Source organism: Mustela nigripes, chromosome 11, assembly GCF_022355385.1.
Source record: "Mustela nigripes isolate SB6536 chromosome 11, MUSNIG.SB6536, whole genome shotgun sequence".
NCBI lineage: Eukaryota > Metazoa > Chordata > Mammalia > Carnivora > Mustelidae > Mustela > Mustela nigripes.
Genome location: NC_081567.1, coordinates 15,925,819 through 15,950,477, shown reverse-complemented (window position 1 = coordinate 15,950,477; position 24,659 = coordinate 15,925,819). Strand labels below are relative to the sequence as shown.

Below are 24,659 nucleotides of genomic sequence, written 5' to 3'. Positions count from 1 at the left end.
ATCCCAGGACCCTGAGATCATGGCCTGAGCCGAAGGCAGAGGCTTAACCCACTGAGCCACCCAGGCACCTCCAGTTTCTTTTTTTTTTTTAAAGATTTTATTTATTTGACAGACAGAGATCACAAGTAGGCAGAAGCCGGCAGAGAGAGAGAGGAGAAAGCAGACTGCCCGTGAGCAGAAAGGCCGGATTCAGGGCTCGATCCCAGGTCCTTGGGATCATGACCTGAGCCAAAGACAGAGGTTTTGAACCCACTGAGCCACCCAGGTGCTTCAGGATTCCAGTTTCTTACATTCTTGTCCATACTTGATATTTTCTGTATGTTTGTTTTTATTTTTATTTCTTAAGATTTTATTTATTTATGAGAGAGAGAGAGAGAGAGAGAGGACGAGCTGTGGGGAGGGCAGAGGGAGAGAGAGTGAACCAGACTCCCTGCTGATCAGGGAGCCGGAGATCATGACCTGAGCCAAAAGAGCCCAACCGACAGAGGGACCCAGGAGCCCTTGGTTTTATTTTATTTTTTAAAAGATTTTTTCAAAAATCATTTGAGAGAGAGAGAGCAGAGGGACGGAGAACACAAGATGGAGAGAGGCAGAGGGAGAGGGAGAAGAGGCCACCCGAAGCCACACTCATCGGTGAGAATTTCATTTCTGGAATCTTCATGGATCAGATCCAGTCAGCTTTGGGGTGACTTACTTTTTTTTTTTTTTTTTTAAGATTTTATTTCTTTTTTTTTGTAAGAAGAGAGCAGGGGGGGGGGGGGGGGGGGGGTAGAGGGGGAAGGAAAGACAGCATCTCATCTCCAGCAGATTCCAGGCTGGGTGCAGAGCCTGACGCGGGGCTCCATCTCACAACCCTGAGCCCAGGACCTGAGCCAAAACCAGGAGCTGGACACTTAACTGACCAAGCCACCCAGACGCCCCAAGGGGCACCTTGCTTTTGGTGATGACTCGCAGATGCCTCTGCATCTGCCTTGCACCGGGGTATTTTTCCGTTCACCTGTCCACTCTAGCTGGGTGTATTTCAGACTGCTCTCTCCTGCCTGTGGGTGTTGCCATACCGCAGGACAACAGAAGAGCTCGCTCAGCAGCTATCTCCTAGTGAATGTTCCCCAGGAAATCTTCTATATGGGGGCAATGAACTTCCCCTAGGGCTCTTAAGAAGCTGTATTTGTCATTAGGGTTGCTCACAAGTGTTCCAGTTCTTCTAGGCCTGTGGGGACATCGCTGTTCTGACTCCTTTGAGGTTAGGTCGGGTTATCGACTGGCCAATACAGTGGGAGCAGAACTGTCACATGGAAGCTCAGATGGAGATGGAGTCTCTTCCCCGAGGGACTGGAAGGAGCAGACCACCTGCACTAGACATGCAGCAAGAGTAAGAAACGACCTTTGCTAGAAGCCACCAAACTTGGTGTTCTTTGTTACTGCAACTTAACCTAGCCTATCCTGGCTGATCTAGAAGCTACCAACACCTACAGAGATCCAGAAGAGATGGAGAAGGGAGCGCAGCGAGCAGCCTTCAGGACAGGAACGGACCGCGGGATAAATGGGCTGCCCCAGCTGCTGAATCAGTGTGCTCACTCCAAGGCTACCGCTAGTTCTGAAAGGAGGCAAGTGCCCTTTATTCCTTTCTAGCGGTTCCTTGAGGGACTGAGGGATCTCACCTGTTTCTGAAACTGGCCTGTAGTCCTATAGTCGAGGCCGTCAAAAAGAAAACCACCACCACTGAGTGGTCCTAAGCCATCCTTCCAAAGTGCTAGATTTCAGGATTTCAAGTGAAAGTGGAAACCCATTTTTGCAGGACAATTTTGCAAACAATTGTTTTTGTTCCAAACTAAGCTTACACATCCGGCTGAATGTGGTCCCTTTGTAGATGTTGCAGTAGTCCTCAGCCGGGGCTCTGGAAACTGGGTCCCCAGTTTTCTCATCTATAAAACGGTTCTATCTCCTAGGATTCTTCTGAGGATCGGATGAGATGCTGAAAGCACCGAATTAACACAGAAGTGGACACCTCATAACGCTTACCATGTAGTGAGTCAATAAATGAATTTCATCTGGGAATTACAGGAAGACTTCATTGGGGCAGCGGCACTTAAACAGAAACCTGGGGGCGCCTGGGTGGCTCAGTGGGTTAAGCCGCTGCCTTCGGCTCAGGTCATGATCTCAGGGTCCTGGGATCGAGTCCCGCATCGGGCTCTCTGCTCAGCAGGGAGCCTGCTTGCTCCTCTCTCTCTCTCTGCCTGCCTCTCTGCCTGCTTGTGATCTCTCTCTGTCAAATAAATAAATAAAATCTTTAAAAAAAAAATAAAAAAAATAAACAGAAACCTGCAGGATGCAGAGTAGAGAAGTGGGATGCGAGAGGGGAAGGACCTAACAGGCCGTGGGAAAAGCGGTGGAGAAAGTCCTGAACAATCACGCCAGCCAGCGCTCAGGCAGCGAGCACACAGAGGGGACCATCATCTGAGAGCCAAGGGCCTCCTGACAAGGTGGGAGCTGGAGGGAGCCCGCCCGGCCTCAAGCCAGTCCCTCCAACCTCAAGATCGCCCTCCCCGGGCCGGCGTGAACTTCCCGGGCCGAAGAACCACCCCAAGTCTTCCGCAGGGCGCTCCAACACAGGCGGGGAGAGCCGGGGGTCAGAAGTGGGTAGTTTTGCAAGCGGAGGAGGCAGATCGAGAAGGCCGAAGGGGGGAGCAGTCCCGCTCGCCTTGGCCGCCGAGATGGCTGCAGGGCCGCCGCCGAGGCCGGTCGGCGATGAGGCCGCCGGTGGGCACCGCCCGCTACTTGAAGGCTGAGGCATCCGGCCAGGCTGCAGGACGTCAGGCACACGGAGACTGGGCGCCCCCTGGGAGCCGCGCTCGGTAGTGGACGCGGGAGGACTCGGAGGAGGGGCGGGGGCGCGGCTGGAGGTGCGGGGTGCGGGGGCGGCTGGAGGTGCGGGGTGCGGGGGCGGCTGGAGATGCGGGGTGCGGGGGCGGCTGGAGGTGCGGGGTGCGGGGGCGGCTGGAGGTGCGGGCCGGCGGCCGGCCACAGTTTCCTCCTCCCGGGAGCGAAGCCCTCCCGGCGCGGTGGATGCCTGGGATCCCCGAAGGGCTGGGCAGGAAGGAGCCCCGCGAAAGGAGCGACCCGCACGAGCCCCGGGTCAGGCCCCGGGTCAGGCCCCGAGGGCGTCGAGCTCACGCACCTGACCCTTCCCGGTGGGACGCGCCATCATCCCCACTTCCCAGACGAGAAGACCGAGGTTCCGCGACTCCCGGTTTCGCAGGACTTGAGAGCCCCTTCGCCGGAGTCCTCGCGACCGGGTCGATTCCGGGTCGGACTCCCGGAGGCCTGGGGGAGGCGCCTCGGGTGCGAGGGACGGTCCCGTCGGCGACAACCACGCCTCCCTCGCCGCGACAGCGCCGTTTACGCTGTTCTCCCTGGAGAGCCTTACCCCAAGGGCCCTTGAGAGTCCTTGCCGCACGCGGGGCGACATTATATATTCCTTGGACTCCCGCGGGTCTTCCTCCCTCGCCTGCCTTGAGCCCCACTGGTGACCTACATTCTCCCCCTCCGCTGGCGAGTACAGAGCGCGGGACTACAAGTCCCGGCAGGTCGTTCGGAAAGAGGCGGCGGGCAGAGGCGGAAAGACACTCTCGCTTTCCGTAGGCTCGCAAGTGGGCGTGTCCGTCGCGATGCGCATTTCAACAGCCCAGGTCCTTTCTCCGGAGGGCTTAGGAAGGGACTACGTCCCCCAGCAGGCATTGCCGCAGAGAGCCGGTGATGGTCCGCCATCATCATTGTAGTCCTCTCCCGCGTTCTTACAAGAGAACAACCCTAGTGCATGGACTACAAATCCCAAGCCGCCATCTCCCCTTCCCTTCGGCCGCCATCTTCGCTGGTTGTCCCCGCCCCTTTTCCCTTCCATTGTCTCCGCCGAAGATAATAGAGCGGACCCGGGAAGACTGCAACTTCCGTCAGGCTCTGCGCCACCGGGAGGGAATCTCTATGTCACAGGCGGGCGAGGTGCCCCAGGTGGTAGAATGAGGCGGCAGGGAGAGGCCAGGTAGCCTGCCATCTTTACGGTAGTCTCCTTATTCTCGTGGTTCCGCCATTCTTAAGGCACGCGAGAAGGCCCGAAGACTACCGTTCCCATCGCACTTCATAAGACCGACTCCTAGTCAGGTGTACGCCCCTCTCCCGCCATCTTGCTTGTAGTCCTCGCTCCTTTTCACCTTTCCATTGTTCCTGACGAGTAGAAATGGCAGCGGGAAGGCAGCAGATGGACTGCGACTCCCGTCAGGTACCACACACGCGGAGGGTTGTGGACAGGAGGGCGTGTGAGCGCCTGGGAAGGAGGTCGGGTCGGGGGAGAAGGCCATCTTGTTTGTAGTCATCGTTCCCGCTCCTTCTCTATCCTCGGCTACGGGGAGCCTCGGGGCAACCGGACTATAACTCCCGGCGTCCTCGGCGCCCGGCTGGGCACGCCCTCCGCCATCTTGTTTGTAGTCCCCGCGGGCCCCAGCATCCCCTTGTTCCCACGGTGTCACCGGGCCGCAGGACTACGACTTCCGTCGTGCCCTGCGCGTGCTCGTCCAGGAAAGTGGAGGTGGTGGGGACAGGAGGGGGCAGGGGGCGGGGTTCCTCTGGGAGAAGGAGGGAGTAAAGAGGAGGAGGAGGAGGGAAGGAGGAGGGAGGGGTGGGGGAAGAGAGGAGGAAGGAGGAAGGAGCTCAGGAGGGATGAGAGAGGCGGCCAGGGCCCCGGGCCGAAGCAGCGCGGGGCCGGGGGACCAGGGGGGCTGAGGCACCCCAATTGCCCCCTCCCCCTTTCCCTGCCCCCTTCCATCCTTTCCTTCCATCCTCCGCCTTGAGGAAGGGGATTTATTCAAATTTTATTTAAATCCCAGTCTCTGGAGGGTCGCGCGCTGGGGGGAGGGGGAGAGGGCGGGGGCGCGCGCAGGCTGGGGGGGCGGGGCCGGAGCAGCTTCCTTCACCCCCCTCCACTCGCCCGGTAGCCCTAGGGCAGGGGGCCGCAGTCCAGGGGCGGGCCCAGGGGAGGGGGGCAGGTTACAGGGACCCCCCCCTCCCCGGGAACCGGCGGTGGGCGGGGCTTGAACCCCGGAAACGGTGGGGGGGCCCAGGCCTGGCCCTGGACCCCTTGGGCGGTGGGGGCCGGGAAGGGGCCAGTTAAAGGGCCGGGGGCGCTGGGGAGAGGCGGGGTGGGGGGAGGGGAGCTGTGACTCGGACCCCGGACTGAGTGGGGCCCGGGCAGAAGCCGAGCACCCTGCGCCCGAGGAGCCCCCGTTGGCCTGGGGGGGCTGAGGGACTGAGCCCCCCAGAGCAGGACCTCCCCCTGGAAGGGCCGCGCCGCAGCCCGTGGGAGGGCCTCGCCCCCGGCGCCCCCCATCTCCACTCGCCGCCGTCCCGGCCTCCGCCGGAGGGAGGGGCCGAGCGCCCTCGGGGGGCCGTGGACCCCGGCGTTCTGAGCGTTCCGCGCCCCGCGCCGCCCGGCCCCCCCGCCGCCGATGGCCGCCGACCCGCCGGGAGCTGCCGAGAAGGGAGAGATGGCTCCCGGGACACGTGTGAGGTGGGTTCGTGCGGCTCCTCCTCACCCCCAGACCCGGGCAGCTCCCACTCCCATTCATCCTCTGCCCGGCCTCTCTCTACCTTCCCCGCCCCCAGCCTCGCCCTCTCTTTGCTCCAAACTCCTCGTGCCCAGCCCTCCTTCCTGTTAGCGCTCAACCCTGGGGACCGGCCTTCCTTCCTAGACCCTGCTTCCCCCGGCAGACCCCCATCCCCGCCTGCATCGCCGCCCTCCAGGCCCTTCCCCTGGAGCGCTGGAGGGCCCCTTCCCCCCATGGATGGGTCTGGAAGTCCCTGGAAAGGGGGAAGCTAGGGTAAGACTCTGGCCACGAAGAGACCCCTCCAGGCCTGCTGAGTCTCCGTGGGGTCTTGGAGGATCTGGTTTCCATGGGAAGGGGAGCCCAAGGGATTCTAGACAATTCGGGATGGAAAGTAGCCTGGGAAGCTGGGGGGCGGGGGAGAAGACATGTCGGGCTGAGCCCATCCTGAGTTCTGTGGAGATGTCAGGGGGGATTCTGGAATCCCAGGGAGTCTGGGAGATGGCCCAGACTGACCTGAGAGATCCAAGAGGAGGGTGTCTTGGGGCAGAGGGAGCTGTGTTGGGGGAGCAGAACAGTTGAGGTGTGGGGCTGAGGAGGGTCTCTGAGGCAGCATGGGGAGGAGGGTGTCTCAGAGCCCTGAGGGCGGGGGAGGGCAAGCATCCTCCCGGGTCTGTTGACAATGTATAGGTTTGGGGGAGAGAGACTGGGCGGCAGCTGCGTGTGAGGGAGAAAGGAGGGAGGAGGAAGGGTCTAGAGCTTCTGCCCAGGAATTTGTGGGTATCTGGAGGGAAGTGTGGGGGAGTTGAGGTTGGGGAATGCTTGGGGGGTAGTACATTTGGGTACCGGGGGAAGAGTTGGGGTCTCTCTGAGGAACTCCACAAACAAGGAACCCCGGCTTTCCAAGGAGCTTTGGTGTGGAGGTGTCAGAGCCGAGGCCGAAGGCCCTTCCTCCTCCTCTGGGTAGCCAAGGGGGTGCTGAGGAAGGGTTAGAGGAAAGAGGAGTGAGGTCAGGAAGCCAGTTCTCAGGCTCCCAAAGGAGCCAGGTGAGCTCTTTGGAGAGAGGCCTTGAGTAGAGGGAGTGGTGCCCCCCCGACCCCCCCCCAGGAGGGACAGTCTCCTTGTTCGTTGTCTCCCGCACCCCGGGACAGGGGTAGGAGAGCAAGCTCTGGCTGCCTAGGAATGGGGGGAGCTGCTGCGAGTGTCCTAGGCCAGGGCCTCCGTGGGCCCACCTGACCCTGTGTCCCATTCACCCACAGCCCTCGGCGTTGCTGACGCCCCCAATGTCGTCGAGCAGCCGGGGGCCGGGGGCCGGAGCGCGCCGACGCCGAACCCGCTGCCGCCGCTGCCGGGCCTGTGTGCGAACTGAGTGCGGGGACTGCCACTTCTGCCGAGACATGAAGAAGTTCGGGGGGCCCGGGCGCATGAAGCAGTCGTGCCTGCTCCGGCAGTGCACTGCCGTGAGTTCTGCCCCCGGCGTGCCCGACACCCCTGGGGGCCGTGGGTGCCCTTCCCCAGCTGGCCCGGGTGCCCTCCTGGGCTGGCTGCTTCCTCGCGCTCACTGTAGAGTTCCTGTTCGTTCACACAGTCGTACGCTGTCTTGTTCGGATGTCCAGCAGGCCTGTTTTTGTCTCCAGTTCCAAGCAGGGGGCAATGTTAGCGCCCAGAAGAATCTAATGTTCTGCTTACCTTCATGTTTTTCCCAGCTTCAGAGGCACAGACCCAGAGAGACCTCAGCCCCTCTGTACGCCTCCCTAGAGGAATGTGTGCCCAGGGGTCCACTCCCAGAGCTGGCCCAACTGAATAGGTCTTAGCCTTCTCTGGCTTCTTCCTCACCTGCCAGAGTGGTCTCGGATTTGAGGCCAGGCTTACCCTTTGTGTGACCTTGAACAAACACATTGAACCTCGAAGTACCTTTTCAGTGAAACCTTTCCTTTGCTGAGTCGTAAAGATGAAGCAGTAGCAGAGATGTGAGTGTGCCCAGCACACAGTAGGTATCAGAGAACATGAGTTTCTTCCACGGAGCTCCCCAGAGCTCCAGGATGTGGCCCTTCTCAGGCGGCCTTTTCCATCTACCTCCTCCTGGAGGACCACCACCACCTTTTCCCTCCAACCCGTCTGCTGCTTCTTTGCCCTAGAGCCCCCCCTTCTCTTTCTTTGTCTCCCAACCATCGCCTTGCTTTCCTGTTCCTCCTTTCCCTAGTCCTTTTTCCTTGGGCCTGTCTCCCAACCTTCAGCATCCCTCAGATGACTCTGTATTACCCTGCCCCCCACCCAAAGTCAAGTTGTCAGAGGGCTGCTCTCTCAGGACCAGCCAGCTGCCTTTTGCATTCCCAGGAGTCTTGCCAAAACCTGATTCATTGTAGGGTCCAGGGCAACACTTGGGCTGCCCATTGTGCAAACTCCGAATCATCCCAAGCTGCAGCCGCAGTCTCCTGCCGCTTTCTCTTGCAACAGTATGGTCCTATTTGCTATGGTTTCTATCCTTTCCCCAAAGCCAGCAAGAGTTTCAGGGTCACACACACAGACCCTGATTCCAGCTGCAACATTTGCAACCGTGATAACAACTATGTATCCAGTGCTTCCCCGGGTGAGCTCATTCTTCCAAAGGTCCTGCAAAGGAAGAATGCCTAGCCCCATTTTATGGATGGAGACATGAGACGTAAGGTTAAATCACTTGCTCAAGGTCATACTGTCAAAAGGGAACAAATTCAAGATTTAACCCAGATGGACCCATGGGTTCTGAACCTCATCCCGCAGCTGGCCAGGCTCCCCGGAAGGAAGGGTCTTCCCCTGTCACTTGCTTTCTGGGTCCCTAATACTCCCTCTTCCCCACAGCCCGTGCTCCCACACACAGCTGTGTGCCTCTTGTGTGGGGAGGCTGGGAAGGAGGACACAGTAGAGGGAGAGGAAGAAAAATTTGGTTTGAGCCTCATGGAGTGTACAATCTGCAATGAGATCGTCCACCCCGGCTGCCTGAAGGTGATGGCCCTGGGGGCCCTGGAGTCTGAAGGTGATGGCCCTGGGGAGCGCTGCCTCTGGGTTTCCTGGCGCGCTCCATCCACTCCCTGCCCTCTGCCTACAGATGGGGAAGGCTGAGGGTGTCATCAATGCGGAGATCCCTAACTGCTGGGAGTGCCCTCGATGCACCCAGGAAGGCCGGACCAGCAAGGTAGGGGTGGGGGCTGGGCTGGGCGCTGGGTTCTGCGCAGACAGTGGGCTGGGGAGCTGGAGAGAACCTCAACCCTAGCTTCCATCTCCCCAGGATTCAGGTGAGGGACCAGGCCGCCGCAGGGCTGACAACGGCGAGGAGGGCGCCAGCCTGGGGAGTGGATGGAAGCTGACGGAGGAGCCGCCGCTTCCGCCACCCCCACCCAGGCGCAAGGGCCCCTTACCTGCTGGGCCCCCCCCAGAGGACGTGCCTGGGCCCCCCAAAAGAAAGGAGAGGGAGGCAGGGAATGAGCCCCCCACCCCAAGGAAAAAGGTGAGCCAGGGAGCATGCTCATTAGGTCCAGCCCCAGGGATTCTGGGATTGGTAGTCGAGTTCCTTTTCTGGGAGGGTAGGCCTGGGAGGCTGCGCCCCGGTTCCTCAAGGGGTTGTTGGGGGATGTCGGTCAGGAACTTTGGGGAGGGTGGAGCGAGCTCGGTGGGGAGGAGAGGTGCAGGTGAGGGCAGCTTGGGCTGGGCAGGGAAGCCTGGGGAGCCCCGGGTGCTTCAGGTGGGAGGGGGAGAGCATGCCCAGATGCGCTGCCACCGAGGAGGAAGGAGGGGCTGGAAGGGCCTGAGGGGAAGAGAGCAGCGGAGAGCATGCTCAGTGAGCCCATGCTCCGTGAGCCGGGCCGCTGGTGGGGAGGTGAGCATGCTCCGTGAGCCGGGCCGCTGGTGGGGAGGTGAGCATGCTCAGAGTTCTTCCTGAGATGGGGGCTTCTGGGATTTGTAGTCTAAGAGCCGAACATGACTCTTGGTGTTGTGGCCTGCGAGGGGCTGATGGGGTCTCGCCCTTCCCCCACATTTCCTTCTCGCTCTGGTAGGTGAAAGGAGGCCGAGAGAGGCACCTGAAGAAGGTGGGTGGAGACGCCTGCCTCCTCCGAGGACCGGACCCAGGCGGCCCCGGCCTTCTGCCCCCCAGGGTTCTGAATCCGAGCCAGGCTTTCTCGTCCTGCCACCCTGGGCTCCCTCCCGAGAACTGGGAGGTGTGCCGGGGACCTCCCCCCCCCACCTTTCCTTGCCCCACCCTCCAGCCTAGAGACCGAGATCTGCCCCTTCCTGCTCACCTTGTCCACCCCTGCCCCGTTTGGCCACAGTGGGCATCTGGGCCCCTGGGAAGAGTGGAGGGGGAAGGGCTGGGTTGGGGCCAGGCCACAGGACTTCCCAGCAGCCCTGGGGGTGTCATCTGACCCATCTGCGTCATGTTTCCAAACCTTGAAGGGAAAAGAACTGAGTTCAAATCCCTGCCCACTGATTCCCTGTGTGGTCTTGGCAACTTGTCAGCTGCTCTGAGCCTCGGTTCCTCACCTGTGAACGAGAGGACACCACCTACCTTATCCACCCATCCCACAGAACTGTTTACATCTAATGAAAGTAAATGAGATTTGTGAACTGTGAAATGTACTTAGGTGTGAGGAAGGCGAGGCCCAGAGAGGTTAAAAGACTTGCCCCAGATCACACAGCAAAGCTAGAAATCAGCTGTCCCTTTGCACTGACACATGAATGCAAGGGTCGGCCTGATTGTGTTCAAATCCTGCTTCTGCTGTTTGTTAGTTTGTAACCTTGGGCAAGTCACTTCGTCTCTCTGAGCCTCTGTTTCCTCGAGTGTAAGAAAAGTGGCCCAGGTTGCCACTCCATTGGAGCGCTGTGAGGATGTGAGTCCATGAGCATGAGGTGCTCTGTCTCTCTCATATCGTTGACTGTCAGGCACTCGGAATCATCTAGGCCAGCGTTCCGTGTTATGGATGACGAGGCCGGGGCTTCCCAAGGTCACACAGAGAGTCGATAGCAGAGCTAAAGCTCAAAATGACATCTCTAACCTTCTCCGTATTTCACAGCCTTTGAAAACTCTTAAGCTGTTGAAACCCTTAAGGCTTCTAATTCTTTGAATCAATATCTTCACATGACAGATAAGGAGGGATGTGACGTGGCTGAGGCCTCACGCCGCTCAGGGGCAGAGTCAGGGCTGGAACTCAGGACTGCCTCTTGGGCTGCTCCTCCCCTGCTCACTCCTCCGGGCAGGCGGGCGAAACCGTGCATGTCAGACCCTAGAGCGGCCTCCCCCCATCTCCTTGCAGAAACCAAAGCCGCCTTTGGCCTCTGCCGAGGGCCCGGCCGTGCCATCCCCGTCGCCGCAGAGGGAGAAGCTCGAACGCTTCAAGCGGATGTGCCAGCTGCTGGAGCGGGTGCCCGACACCTCCTCGTCCTCCTCGGACTCGGATTCCGACTCGGACTCTTCGGGCACATCGCTGAGTGAGGATGAGGCCCCTGGCGAGGCCCGGAATGGGCGCCGGCCAGCCCGGGGCAGCTCGGGCGAGAAGGAGAACCGCGGGGGGCGGCGGGCTGTGCGCCCTGGCAGTGGGGGGCCCCTCCTCAGCTGGCCCCTGGGCCCCGCCCCGCCGCCCCGGCCCCCGCAGCTGGAGAGGCACGTGGTACGGCCCCCACCTCGAAGCCCTGAGCCCGACACGCTGCCTTTGGCCGCTGGATCCGACCACCCCCTGCCCCGCGCCGCCTGGCTTCGTGTCTTCCAGCACCTCGGGCCCCGAGAGCTGTGCGTTTGCATGCGAGTCTGCCGGACTTGGAGCCGCTGGTGAGTGGCCTGGACGGGCCTGGGTTCTCACTTGCTGTAGGACCTGCAGCGGCAGGTCATGCCCTCTCTGGGTCCTGTTCTTACTTCGCTACTACTCTTGTGTCGAGTATGCATTCCAGTCTGATGCTTCCCCAACTGCTGCGTGCAAGCTCCTTTGCATCGCTCGAGCTCATTTAACTCTCAGAACAACGCTGTGAGGGCAGGTACTATTATTCCCTTTTACAGAAGCTGAGGTCAAGGTTGTGGAGAGGAGGTAGTGGGACCAGGAATTTGAACCCACGCCCCATGGCTCCAAAATATTTCCTCCTAAGAACTGTCATTTATGAGTGTTCCTGGGGCAAGTATAGTGCTCAGTGCTGTCGTACGTCACCCGATTTGCTTTGCACAGTCCTTTTGCTGAGGACAGTCTCACCGGAGGGTCCATTTACACGTAACTGAGGGGGTCCTGCCCTCTCGGGGGCAGCCACATTTCAGGCTCCGGTCTCCCCTCGTTCCTTCTTCGTGCCCCAGAGCGGCTCCCCGCCCCCTCTGTCTGTCGCCACCCCGTCTGCCCCGGAACCTTCTTTGTTCAGAAATGTCTGTCATCTTCCCAAGCCCCGGGCTTCTCTCCGATCCTGCCCCGACCAGATCCTCCCCAGGCCCACGACCACCGCAGCGTGCTCTTCCCCTCGCCGAGCACGCGAGGACCCTCCACACACCGGCGAGCCCGCGCTCGTTTCTCCATACTCGTGTTCACAGCGCTTGCTCGAGCGGGGTGGATACTGTGTCTGTTTTATCTGCGTGTTCCCAGCACGGGACCGGGGCAGTGGAGGCACCCAAGAAGTATTTCATTAAATGAGTACGTTCAGGCTGTTTCCCAGGCCCTTACTGTGGAGGAGGCATCCTGGCGGTCACTTTGCAAATCGGGGACTAACGTGTTCCTTGTAATGGCAGCCCAGGGGGAGGAGGAGGGACACCTGGAGTCCCGGTGCCAGCGGCTCTGGAGGCAGACTGCCTGGGCTTGACTCTTACTCTTGCCCTGATAAGCTGACGGCCGCTGGGGGCGAGTGTCTTAACCTCGCTGTGCCTCAGTTTCTTCTTCACCTGTTAAGCCTGAAGAAGCGAAGTGTTCACTTCATACATCTTTGTGAGCTAGTGTACGCAGAGAGCCCAGGACAGTACCCAGAAAGTAGAAACTACTCAGTGCCCTAGCCGCACCCAGTATCATTCCCTCAGTTGCAAATACTGACTGAAAGCACAGCCTTTACGTCCTCAGACTTAGCCGGGAGCAGCTGCCAGTCTGCCTGCAGCCTGGAAGCTAAGAACAACTGCCGGGGACAGCCACCCCGCGCTTGTAGTGACTGGCGCTAGGTTTGCCGAGGCCTCTCCAAGGCCTGCTCTGTGCTTGGCAGGAGGGATCCAGGACTGAAGAGGACTTAGTTTCTCCCTCAGGGAGAGACTTGTGACTGGAAGTGGACGAAGCAGCGGACCTGAGGCGGCACAGAGATTCCCAGCTTGGGCCCTGGAGTCTGGCGCCCATGGGTGTCCTCTGTGCTTCCTGTCCTGCCTGAGTGTCTAGCCGGGGGGGTGGGGGGGTGGCTTTACCTTTCAAGGCCTGTTTTTTCACCTGGAGTCTAGGCTTCATACTCCTGCCCTATGGGGAGTAAATAAAGTAGGTCTTACAGAGCCCTTAGCACAGTACTTGGAAGGTGCTAAAGCCTCAGTAAAATGGTGTTTTGGGTTTTTTTAAAGATGTATTATTTATTTGACAGATCACAAGTAGGCAGAGAGGCAGACAGAGAGAGGAGGAAGCAGGCTCCCTGCCGAGCAGAGAGCCTGATGCGGGGCTCGATCCCAGGACCCTGGGACCACGACCCGAGCCGAAGGCAGAGGCTTTAACTCACTGAGCCACCCAGGCGCGCTAAAATGGTGGGTTTTGATAAGGATGAGAGTAGGCTAGCGCAGGTACAGGAGGCTCTGTCAGGTGCAGGCACAGAGACAGGGACAGGAGGGGTAGAGAGCAGGACTTGGGCTGAGAACTTTTTAAAAGCAGAGCAGCTTGTGCTCAGTCACTAAATGGCTGTTAGAGCACCAGGGTGATGACTCTTCGGCTGAGTGTCTGGCCCACGAGCCTGGGTGGGCAGCAGTGCCATTCCCCAAGCTTGGCAGTAGCAGAGGACGAGCAGATTCTGCGAAAGGGAAATGCTCAGATTGGACACGTTTTTGTCCAAAAGGCTTGGGGGCTAGTCAGTAGCTAGCAGGACAGCAGGTGGATGTACAGATCTGATGCTGGAAAGATCCAAGTTTGGAAGTTTCCCCGTAGGTAGCAGCTTCCAGAAAGAGGGCAGGAGACAGAATGTCAGTGTTTGTGAGTTAGAGAAAGAGCAGCCAGAGACGTACGTGAAGGAGATGGTGGAAGTGTCCTGCAGGAGAGAGACTGAGGAAAGAGTGAATGAGAAAGTGTGGGAGTTGGCGAGAGGTCGTGGGGGACCAAGGACCAGAGGTGGCCGTTGGGTTTGCTGCACGAGACCCTGGGGTCCTCGGCTGTGCTGCGTGGGAGTAGGGACCAAAGCCATGTCCATGGGGTTGAAGACATCAGCTCCACGGCGGGGACTTGATCTGTTCTCTGCTGTGTCCCTAGTTTCTAAGATGGTGCCTGGCATGCAGGAGGCTCTAAGACAATACCGGTTGGATGGACGGACGGACGGACGGACGGAAGTGAGGAAATCAGGATGGTGTGTGGAAAGAGCTAGTGAGGGTGGAGGCAGAGAGAAATCCGTAGGTAGGAGAGCAGGAAGTTGCAGGCTTTCCTGTCTGGTGGCTTCTATCTCCTCTTGGGACTGGGAGGCAAAGTGACTGTACCAAGAGCGAGGGGAGGGGTGGGCAGAGGAAGCATGGTGGAGTTGTTGAGGCGCAGAAAAGAGGGTTGGAAGTTTGGAAGACGGGGAGAGAGGGTGGCCAGGAAGGGACTGTACCCCTAAGTCGAGGCCAGTGGGGGCTCGGAGGGAGGGCCCGGAATGGGTGGGGGCGAGCACAGCGGAGGCACCAGCGAGGACAGAGCGCCGAGAGTAAAGAACCAGCCTGGGCTGCAGCCCAGAAGGCTGGGAGCTCCTGGCAGACATCAGCCGGGCGGGTGCGTCTGCATCCCCAAGGCGCCCCTGCAAGACAGAGGTTTAGGATCAGAACTCCAGGTTCGGGAGGTGGGCTTAATAGGGGGCTGACTCAGTCGGCGTGGCTGGAGTCTAGGGAAAAGTGAACTGGGTTAGGGAACTTGGACATCACGCCCTAAGGCCCCTGAGTGAGGACAGGCGGTGCCTCCTAACAGTTCTCCCGGCCCCTCCCCTTTGTGTCATTCAGCTTAGAAAGGACCCGTCCGAGGTTCCCTGCTGCCCTCACACTGAATTCCCACGGCCTGCTGGACATTTAAACACATACGTGCGTCAGCGAGTGCGCTAAACGACAGACCCGCCTGGCATTGCGGCCCGCCTTACCACACCGTGCCCGCCCCAGGCCCCTTCTGCAGTCTCCCCCCGGTCCCTACCTCCCGCTCCTCCCTTAGACCTGGCTCAGGCTCAGTCCAGAGCAGCTTGGGTGAAAGCCTGGCTCTGCCACCACTTAGTAGCTGTGGGACCTGGAACAAGTTTCTCAGCCTCGCTGGGCCTCCTTTTCTGTAACTCTAAAAAGGAGGTTGTAGGAACAGTATTTACCTCCTAGGGCTGTTGTGAGGTTAACTGCTTGAGGCACAGACTAGTTCCTGGCCCATAGAAAACCCTTGATAAACACTAGATCTTTTTTTTCCCCAAAGATTTCATTTATTTATTTGACAGACAGAGATCACAAGTACACAGAGAGGCAGACAGAGAGAGAGGAAAGGAAGCAGGCTCCCTGCTGAGCAGAGCCCGATGCGGGACTCGATCCCAGGACCCTGAGATCATGACCTGAGCCGAAGGCAGAGGCTTAACCCACTGAGCCCCCCAGGCGCCCCGACACTAGATCTTAATCCTGTGGTCATCGCCACCTTCCTCCAAAGGTTCCTTGCCCTTTGTTCCTGCTGCTTGAGTTTCTCCGAGTGCTCCGAGTTCTCTCTGTGTTCTAGGCCTGGCTGCTGGCTCTTCCCCATGGGAGCATACACTCTCTTCCTCCCCTCACTGTCTCCCTGGGAGGCTCCCTGTCCAGCCCTCGCTGACTCTCACTAGATCCCTTGCTGCTTCAGTTACCGTGGATGGGCTGTTTCTCCCGTTTCCTGACAGCCCAGTGGAGGCGGTCACTTAGGATCCGTAGGGCCCTGAGTGATCATGGGCTGCCCCCCTGGTCATTCAGGGGCAAAGGGACCAATTAGTTCAAGCTAAGAAAGGTCATGGGAGACTTCCTGGGCGAGGAGACACTGGGACTGGCTGTTGAAAGCTTGGGTAGTTTGGCATTTTGGTCAGAAGCATGACAGGCGCCCATATATGTTGGCACCAGGCAGCCTTGTGTGTCTGTCGGCTGGCAGGTGGTTCCGTGTGGCTGTTGTGGAGTATGTTCTAGGAAGAGCTGGGGGGCCTGTGTGTGCCCCTGATGGGGAAGGTTTCCCTCTCTAGCCGTGGAAGATCCAGAAGGGCTTCGGGGTGATCGTGGCAGTGGAGCTGAGACTCCAGACTGGGCAGGAGTTCACCGAGTGGCTAGAGACAAGGGGCAGAAGCTGGGTTGCGGGTAGGCAGGGTGTTTTCCTTTTCTGTTTTCTAGTCCGAGAGCTTTGCAAGTGGAGAAGTGGAGTCGTTGGGCTTGAAGCCCCCCAGTAATTCCCTAAAATGTCAGACGGGAGAATGCCTGGCAGTCTCAAGTGGCACAGAACCCTGCTTCATCTTTCTGTCAGTTCTGAAACGGAAGTCTGTCCACTGGGTGCTGTATAACACCTAATGCTTACCTCCCTGTTTTACAAAAATAGTCTTCAGACGGTAGCCTAAAGCCACAGCAGCACCTGCCCAGGATTTGAGAGACCCGGTTAGTTTTCACTGTACAGGTTTCTAAGGTTAACATTTTTATGTGAAGAAATACTGATTTTAAGTGCAAGGAGGGATCGACTGAAAGATAAATTCATGTTCTGAGAGAACGGGAGAGCAGCTGACTACGCGCCAGGAGTGGGCACCCCCTGCTGCAGCCCAGGGCCTCTGGAGGGGAGAGCCCTCAGAATGGGGCGGGGGTGAAGGGCAGGAAGACACAGCTTCCCGGGCCTTCCCCACCCCTGCTGCTTCTGACACAGCCCGTCCGGCCCAGTGGGAATTTCCTGATGTGCTTTTGAGAACTGGAAGGGGAGTTTAGACCGAGTCTCAAGGAACCTTAGTGTACCACGGAGCGTTCACAGATGACCTTGGGAGAGCTGGGGAAGGGTTCCTGGTAAAAATAAGTTTGGGAAACCCTGCTCTGGTTCACTGCATGTTGGGCCCCTCGGGGCCGTGAGGGATCAGGGAAGCTCTTTCACTTTGTGCAGGCCTCGGTCGTCTTTGGAACTTGGATTCCTGGGCGCCACCGCGCCTTCCGTAAGCCCCGAGCCGGTAAATGAGAAGCCGTAGGTGACGTGGGCTGTGGGGGAGCGCTCCGGGGACACTTCAGGGACTTCCCACCAGCTTCGCAGCATTCGCTGGTGCAACAGATGACCCCTGGCATGGGGCTGGGTCCCGGCGCTACCAAAGGGGAAACGCCGTCCAGCCCTGGAGGGCCTACATGCTAGTTGGAGGGATACAGTAACCCGAGACGGGGTAAGGGGGCTGTAAGCTGAGCCTTGGGCAGCTGGCCATCAGGATGGGGCAGATGCGGCTCAAAGGCAGAGATGAGTAGAGGAGATGCGAAGTTCCCACGAGTCCCCATAACTTAGCCAGGGAGAACTCCAGAAGGCCAAGGTGGGGGTGGTAGAGGCTGCCGAGGGATCCCTCTGGTGTTACATCAGATACAGCGTGTGGGGTGTTGGTATTCTGGCTGCTTTAGAAGCTGTAAGGGCCACAGACTGCCGTGACCTCATTTGCTCTCGCGGTAGCCCTGTGGGGCCCCTGTGGGGCCCGCTGCGTCTGGACGTTGCCTTCATTTTACAAGCGGAGTGGACCTGCCTGGGGTCTCGCATTCGCATAGTGATGAAACTGAGCCCCAGACCTGGTGCTCTCGGCCTGAGCCCGGGTACTTCCTGCCACCCCTGCTGTCGCTGTGGGCCAGGACAGAGCCGTGGCCGTGGCCGGGGAAGCCCTGAAGGAGGGGGTGTCCCGGGCTCCCTAAGAGCTGAGGGCTCTGTCTCCCTCTCGTGGCCGATAGGTGCTATGACAAGCGTCTGTGGCCTCGAATGGATCTGAGCCGGCGAAAGTCCCTGACTCCACCCATGCTCAGTGGTGTGGTTCGTCGCCAGCCCCGAGCCCTGGACCTCAGCTGGACAGGTGTCTCCAAGAAGCAGCTCATGTGGCTTCTGAACCGTCTGCAAGGTAGGGCGGCATGGCAAGGTAGGGCAGGGTGAAGAGGGAGTCGGTCCTGGGATGCAGTGCTGACTTCCGGCCTCCCCGTCCAGGCCTGCAGGAGCTGGTGCTCTCCGGCTGCTCCTGGCTCTCTGTCTCTGCCCTGGGCTCAGCCCCACTGCCGGCCCTGCGGCTCCTGGATCTCCGCTGGATTGAGGATGTGAAAGACTCCCAGCTCCGCGAGCTGCTCCTGCCTCCACCAGACACCAAACCAGGTGTGGCGTCCGTTGGCTCATTGGTAGAACGGGTTGGCCAGGGGGGGAGGTATGAGGCTTCCAGGGTCTCTTCCGACTCGTGCCGGATGTTAAGAGATCCGAAGAAAGGGCAGAACACATGAGTGTGGTGAGGAGGCCTTGCGTGGCTGCCGTTCATTCCTTTACTTAGCTGCTGTGCATTGGGCCCTGCGGTAGGAACTGTGGGGAACAGGATGAAGGGGAGGTAGGCCCTGCCCCCCAGAGGGGAGAGAAGTACGTGCTGGAACATGGTAGGGGACAGGAGGGCGACATAAGAATTCTGGAAGAAGCCAGGGGCATGGCCGGTGGCACATCGGAGTGAAGTCACTGGGTGTGGTGGCGCTACTGGAGAGCCTCCTCCAAAGGGAGCAGCGGCAGTGGCCATAAGAGAACGCAGGCCCGGGGTGGCCAGTCCCTTCCACTCTTCAGGAGGAGCCAGACACTGGATTTTCCTGTGAAATATCCTTGGTTTTAAAAGATGGCAGCTAATATAGCATTCTTCTAAAATTCACGCATGGATCAGTACACATACAAGCGAGCCATAGAATTGGCCTCTGTGCCCTCTTGCCCTACAGTAAAAGGACAAGGGTTTCCTGAGGGAGTGGAGCAGAAGCAGGGAGACGGCTGACTTGGAAGGTTGCATGGGGCTGGTGGTATCATCTCCCAAGTCAGGCCAGCTACCTTTTCACCCCGGGTCCAGCCCAGGTGCCCTGTCAGGTAAAGACGGCTTTTACTATTGAACATAGACTCCGGCCTTAGCCCCGTGTCAGGCCTTGGAGACCTCAAACAGTCCCAGCCCCTACCCTGATAGAACCCCAGTGATGCAGGAGAGAGAGAATCGGAATAGGAGGTCACAGGGTGATCCGACCGAGGCTGTGGTTGGGTGTGGGGAGCAGTGAGAGAATCCCTCCTTGAGGCCAGGCTGTTCGAACTGATCCTGGAAGGGACAGGGTTGTCCCGGGAGTGAGGCAGAATTAAGCACTTCGGTAGGAGAGGAGGCCTGTACTGGCAGCAGAGGCAGGTCCCAACGGAGGTGTGGGTTAGGCACACTGAGGCCTGGGCCTTCCCGTCTAACCAGGAGATGGGATGCTCACAACAGCTTCCCTGGCCCCCATAGTCTGGCCTCCACACTGATGCCGGGGGAACCGTCAGAAGGCACACCTGTCCATGTCACCTCTGTGCTCTAAACTCTTCCTCATAATCCCCCAGTGCTCTTTGGATAAACACTCCTACATTGTCACCGAGGCCCGGATGGTCTGGCTTCCACTGACCCCTGCCATCCCCACGTTTCAGCCTCTTCAGCCTCCTTGCCAAGATTCTCTCCAGCCCTCAGGCCTTTGCTTAGTCCTCTTTGTCAGAACGCTGTATCCCCCTTTGTCTAATTAACACCTAACCATTCTTCAGGCCTCAGCATAAATGCCACTTCCTCCTAGAAGCCCTCCATGATCCCCCCCACCAGATCAGGGTTCCTTTAGCGCTTTGGGGGCCCCCCCCCCCCCCCAGCTGTGACTGTGTGGCGGTGAAGTGTTTGATGAAAACCCATTTCTTCTCCCCGAGTTCTAAGCTCTGGGAGGGCAAGGACTGTACTCACTCTAGAGCCTTGCTTTCAGAGCTTATTTTTCGGTCCCTTCTTCCCACCCCGCCCCCCTCACAGCAGCCTTGGAAGGAGGTAGGGGAGCATCTAGGATTCTTCTGGACAAGGCACCAGAGGCTCAGAGGGGTTGACTGACTGCTGCGAGTCACACAGGCAGAGCTAGACCAGAGAACTCCCCCGTTGCCGCTCTCCCCGGAATCTGCCTGGGCCAGGAAGGTTCGGGTGGGGATGAGGGTGAGCACTGGGAACCGTGGCTTCCCTGAGGTGAGAAAGTGCCGGTTGGCAGGCACACTGACCCCTGTTCTTCCTGCCTGAACTACCCCAGGAGCTTGCAGAGATGAGCCTCCCAGGCCCTTGGGACCTCCTCTAGTGTTGGGACTTGACAGCCGTCTTTCTTATCTTGGCACCCTGGCTCTGTGCAGCATTCCTCCAGCAAAACTTACAGTTCTGCTGTTTCCTGGTTCTTGTCCCTGCTGTCCTCTGCCTGGCCTGCTCTCGTCCCACTTCTCCCGTTCAGATCCTTGGAAGCTTAAACCCTGTCATCTCCGTGAAACCCTTGCGGATGCAGAAGCCGGAAGTGACCTGCCTGTCCTCTGCTTCCCTCCAGTGGCTTTTAACTGTGCCCCAAGATCAAGGGCATCTGTAGATGTATCCTTCCCAGGCTCTCAGCTCCTCAAAAGAAAAAACGAGGTGGAATTCAGTTTGCCAAGTCAGGTGCCCACGGAGATGGCCTGGCAGGTGACAGAAGGGATGGGCTCGGTGAATGACTGGAGGGAGTAACATCTTGCACGCAGTGTCCAGCTAGCCTTTTCCAGGTGCCCAGCTAGCCCACTGGTGCCAGATCTTAGGATTTTTCAAAGAAAAGGTCTAGCCAAATTCCTTTATGGAAGTGTCCTTTTTGTAGCATTCGGTATTAACATAAGAAAAATGTCAGCGCTCTGCAGATTCCGTAACACGTTTGTGTAGACTAGTTTCGTGAGTTGGTGATATCTGATCCGGTGTATCTATGGCCAGGGCTGGTGCCTGAGGGGCAGATAGTGCCATGGTGTTTGGTCTGGCGTCCTCTGTTCAGTCCTGCGGCCTCGGACAGATTGTTTTAATGATTTGAGCCGCAAAGTTCTCATCTGTAAGCAGGAGTGATAATCACGCAGCTGTGGTTCTTCGAGCAGGGTCCAGACGAGCAGCATCTCCATTACTGCAGAACTTTGCAGAAAAATAAACTCTGAGGCCTCCCTTAGGTTCCCTAACCTCTGGGTAGGTCCAGCAACCGTTGTACGCGGTCCTCCTAGCCCCTGGCCTAGGAACAGGCCGCCACTTGGCCCCCTCGGCTGGTGGGCCACACTGAGTGGGCCACACATTAAGCACACTGAGTGCTTAATTCATGGTGGCTGGTGTACCTTAGGCACTTAGTTTAAAAAACAAAACAAACAAACAAAATAGGGGCACCTATGTGGCTCCGTTGGTTAAGTGTCTGACTCCTGATTTCGGCTCAGGTCGTGATCTCAGGGGCAAGAGGTGGAGCCACCCATTTGGGCTCCCCGCTTAGTGGATCCTGCTTAAGATTCTGTCTCTCCCTCTGCCCCTCCCTGCTCTTCCCAAAACCCCAAATGCGGAATGGGGTAGAGACACTAAAAGAAAAGCAGGCTGCATGCCACATGCTTTGGGTGTACAAATGAGGGATGTGCGTTCTTCCCCGACGTGGGATGAAGCGGTCACTAACCTCAGAGCTAAAAGCCAAGGACACCAGCCCCTCATAGGACTGAACACCGGTGTCCGTGGACAGAGTCGCAGAGCAGGGTCACCTGTGGAATTTGGCCCAGGTGTTTGGGAGTGTGGGCAGGGAGTTGGGAACAGAGACAGGGATGAGCCCTTACAGGAACTGGAATGTTCTAACCAAAAAGGGGCGCTCAAGAGTTTCTAGTAGAGGAGCGATGGTGCCCCACTTTTTTTTTTTAAGATTTTATTTATTTGAGAGAGAAGAGAGAGCACGGTGGGGTGGAGAGGGGGAAGCAGGCTCCCTGCTGAGCCGGGAGCCGGACGCAGGACTCGATCCCAGGACCCTGGGATCATGACCAGAGCCAAAGGCAGATGCTTAACCGACTGAGCCACCAGATGGCCCATGTCCCGTTTGTTTTTGAGCACGGCTCTCTTTGAATGCCAGGAAGGAGAGGAGAGACTTGACTGGGTGGGGAGGCTGGGGCAGGAGTCCCGGCAAGAGTGCTGTTGTCCCCGAGGGGCGTCTGGGGATGGAGAGAATGGGACCCAGCTGGTGGTGTCACCAGTGGAAGGAGAGGGAGGTAGCAGGGGACCCTGGGGCGGCAGTTCTGTCAGACGAGGGAGTAGTACGGAGCACCGACGTCCCTCGCTAGGGGTAGAGCAAAAACAAGACAAAAATTCCTGCTCTTGTGGAACTTACTCTAGTGGGAGGAGAGGGGAAAAAAGGTCCCATGGTAAGAAAAGGGGAAACACGAATGGCAGGGAAGGGGTAGGACCAGGTGGGATGTCACCAGATCAAATGGAGCGATCATGGAGGGCCTCGCTGAGGAGGCGACGTGAGCAGTGGACAGAAGAAATGAGGTCAGGTTGTGCAGGGGTTTGGGAGAAGACGAAGCCGCGTAGAGGATGCAGGCGGAGGCGCCGCTGCTGTGGAAGCAGGCTTCGGGCGAGGCAGAGGGCGCCGGCACAGCCGGCCGGGCCGCCCGGGCGCGGGCACGGCGGAGCCGCGGCGCTGATCTCCCTGCCTGCCTGCCCAGGGCAAACGGAGAGCCGCGGGCGGCTGCAGGGGGTAGCAGAGCTGCGCCTGGCCGGCCTGGAGCTGACAGATGCCTCCCTGCGGCTCCTGCTGCGCCATGCGCCCCAGCTGAGTGCCCTGGACCTGAGCCACTGCGCCCACGTCGGGGACCCCAGCGTCCACCTCCTCACAGCCCCCACTTCCCCGCTCCGCGAGACCTTGGTGCACCTCAATCTTGCCGGTAAGCATCCTGTGTGTCGGCCCGCTGGTGTGCTGGTCCCCGTGGCCAGTGCCCACCCCCCCACTAACCTTTGTGGTCTCCGCTCCCACTGCCTCACCCCTCCCCAGGTTGCCACCGCCTCACGGACCACTGCCTCCCGCTGTTCCGCCGCTGCCCGCGCCTGCGCCGCCTAGACCTGCGCTCCTGCCGCCAGCTCTCCCCTGAAGCTTGTGCCCGGCTGGCAGCCGCTGGGCCCCCTGGCCCCTTCCGCTGCCCAGAGGAGAAGCTGCTTCTCAAGGACAGCTAGTTGGGTGCCCCCCACCCTCCCCCAGGACTCATCAGGAGCCTGGACCTCGGGCCTTCGTTTTATCCCTGCCAGGAGGCCAGGTTACCCACCCCATGACTTGGGGTTCCTGCCCAGGGACTTGAGCCAGCCTCCCTCCGCCTCCCTACCCCCTGCACTGATATCTCTGGGGGTCTCTCCTTCCCGTCCACTCTCCCTTCCGCCTGCTTCATTGTCCATCCCCTGGGGGGAGTGGGTCAGAGGTACGGGGGGGTGCTGAGCCAAAGGGATGGTGGGAGGGGGGTAAGGTGTAAGTGTGAGGGAGGGTAATGGGGCAAGGGTATCTGCACACAGGATCCTGGGAGCCGGGGGGCTGGGGGAGGTGGAGCAGGGCTTGGGGAGGGGGGCAGAAAGCAGATCACCAAGGGTTCAGGGAACAAAGACCAGATACTTGGAGTTGGGGGGTGGGGGGGGGGCCGAAAAGGGAAACCGGAGGAGCAATTGGGGACCCACGTGTCAGAGATGGGGGGACTCGGGGAACCAGGGGAAAGGCAGGGCTGAGTGAGGGGTGGGGGCAAAGAGCAGGCGTGGGGGCAGTAGGACCCCCTCGGGGTCACACCCCTCTCCTTACTCCCTCCCCAGATTTCAGTTCTTCCCCCCCCCAACCCTGACTCCTTGAACGTCACTGACAATGGCAGCTATTGCGAGGAGTGGGGGCCGCGGGCCTACCCGCTGTTCAGCGCGGCCCAGGGGAGTGGTGAGGGGTACCCCAGCCCCCTACCCACCTCCCCGCACAATACTTGAACATTCATCTGTACTGAAGTGTTACTTGAACCGGGGGAACCTCGGACCTGGGGGAGCCGGAGTGAGGGGACTGATCGGCTTGGACTGAGACTGGACCGGTGGGCACCCAGCTTGGACTGCGCCACCCCCCAGGCTCTCTCTTGCTTTACTGTATGGAGCAGCTCCACCCCTCCTGACCTGAGGTGGGGGTGGGGGTGGGGTGCCAGCCCGATGACGGGGGAAGACGGGACTCCTCCAGCGTGGCTCTTCCCACTCTTTCATCGTCATGGAAACTTGTATCCCATTTGCCCAGGGAACTGCCACTCCTGGTTGCCATGGAAATAGCAGCCAATGGACACCTCCCGAAGCCAGTGCTAAGGCTGGAAATGGCCCCTCTTAGTTGCCATGGGAATTTAGTAACAGACTCTTGGCCCTCCCCCACCCCTCCTGGGGCGGGGGCGGGGCTTGGGGAGCCGGGGGGAGGAGTTGGGCCAGGTCCCGCCCCTCCGCCCAGCCCTCCCCGGGGAGCCGGGATGTACCACGTAGGGGAGGGGGGAATCTATCCACATACCTCAGGTAACAGGGAGGTGCGAGGGTGGGGGGAGGGGCTGGGCGGACCAAAGGCCGGAGGGGAGGGGGTTCTAGGTATCGCGAAAGGCTTGAGGATGGGGCCGCTTGGGGGAGGGGTGGAGGCAGCCCGGCGGGGGCAAGTTGGTGGGGGGGTCCCAGCCGGGCTGGGCCCCTGGGCCCCAGGTCTGTACCATACGGTTTGCTATAAAACTCAAAATCTTCCAGCCAGGGCCGCCGCGTTCGTGTGTGTCTCTCCGGCGCTGGGGTGGGGGAGCGCTGGGACGACCGCAGTGCTCATCCTTGGGGCCTCCTGGGGAAGGGGGCTGTTTGGGTGCATCCGGGGGTCCTTAGGACCTCCCAGCTTCTCGGAGCTGATGCCGGACTCCCTGCGATCCCTGC

The 24,659-nt window shown here is 59.3% G+C and overlaps 1 protein-coding gene across 5 annotated transcripts; it reads left to right on the top strand.

Annotated features, from left to right (window-relative positions):
• Positions 1 to 4,925: 4,925 nt before the first annotated feature.
• On the top strand, positions 4,926 to 24,484 carry FBXL19 (F-box and leucine rich repeat protein 19). Of its 5 annotated transcripts, none has more exons than XM_059414863.1 (11): positions 4,926 to 5,560; positions 6,854 to 7,054; positions 8,433 to 8,576; positions 8,680 to 8,766; positions 8,860 to 9,078; positions 9,626 to 9,658; positions 10,880 to 11,391; positions 17,653 to 17,816; positions 17,900 to 18,061; positions 22,427 to 22,645; positions 22,753 to 24,484. In XM_059414863.1, the coding sequence occupies exons 2-11, from the start codon at positions 6,878 to 6,880 to the stop codon at positions 22,929 to 22,931; spliced, it is 1,896 nt and encodes a 631-aa protein (XP_059270846.1). In that variant the 5' UTR covers positions 4,926 to 5,560; positions 6,854 to 6,877; the 3' UTR covers positions 22,932 to 24,484. The 5 variants fall into 5 exon arrangements, with proteins under 5 accessions (XP_059270846.1, XP_059270843.1, XP_059270844.1 ...); XM_059414860.1 differs by having other exon boundaries at positions 9,626 to 9,787; XM_059414861.1 differs by having other exon boundaries at positions 8,845 to 9,078.
• Positions 24,485 to 24,659: the final 175 nt, after the last annotated feature.

Bases quoted from the DNA above. Each gene is read 5' to 3' on its own strand.
- FBXL19 (XM_059414859.1), top strand. From the start codon at position 6,878: ATGTCGTCGAGCAGCCGGGGGCCGGGGGCCGGAGCGCGCCGACGCCGA. The intron at 8,577-8,679 runs GTGATGGCCCTG...CTCTGCCTACAG, and splicing joins TCCACCCCGGCTGCCTGAAG to ATGGGGAAGGCTGAGGGTGT. The intron at 8,767-8,844 runs GTAGGGGTGGGG...CCTCAACCCTAG, and splicing joins AGGAAGGCCGGACCAGCAAG to CTTCCATCTCCCCAGGATTC.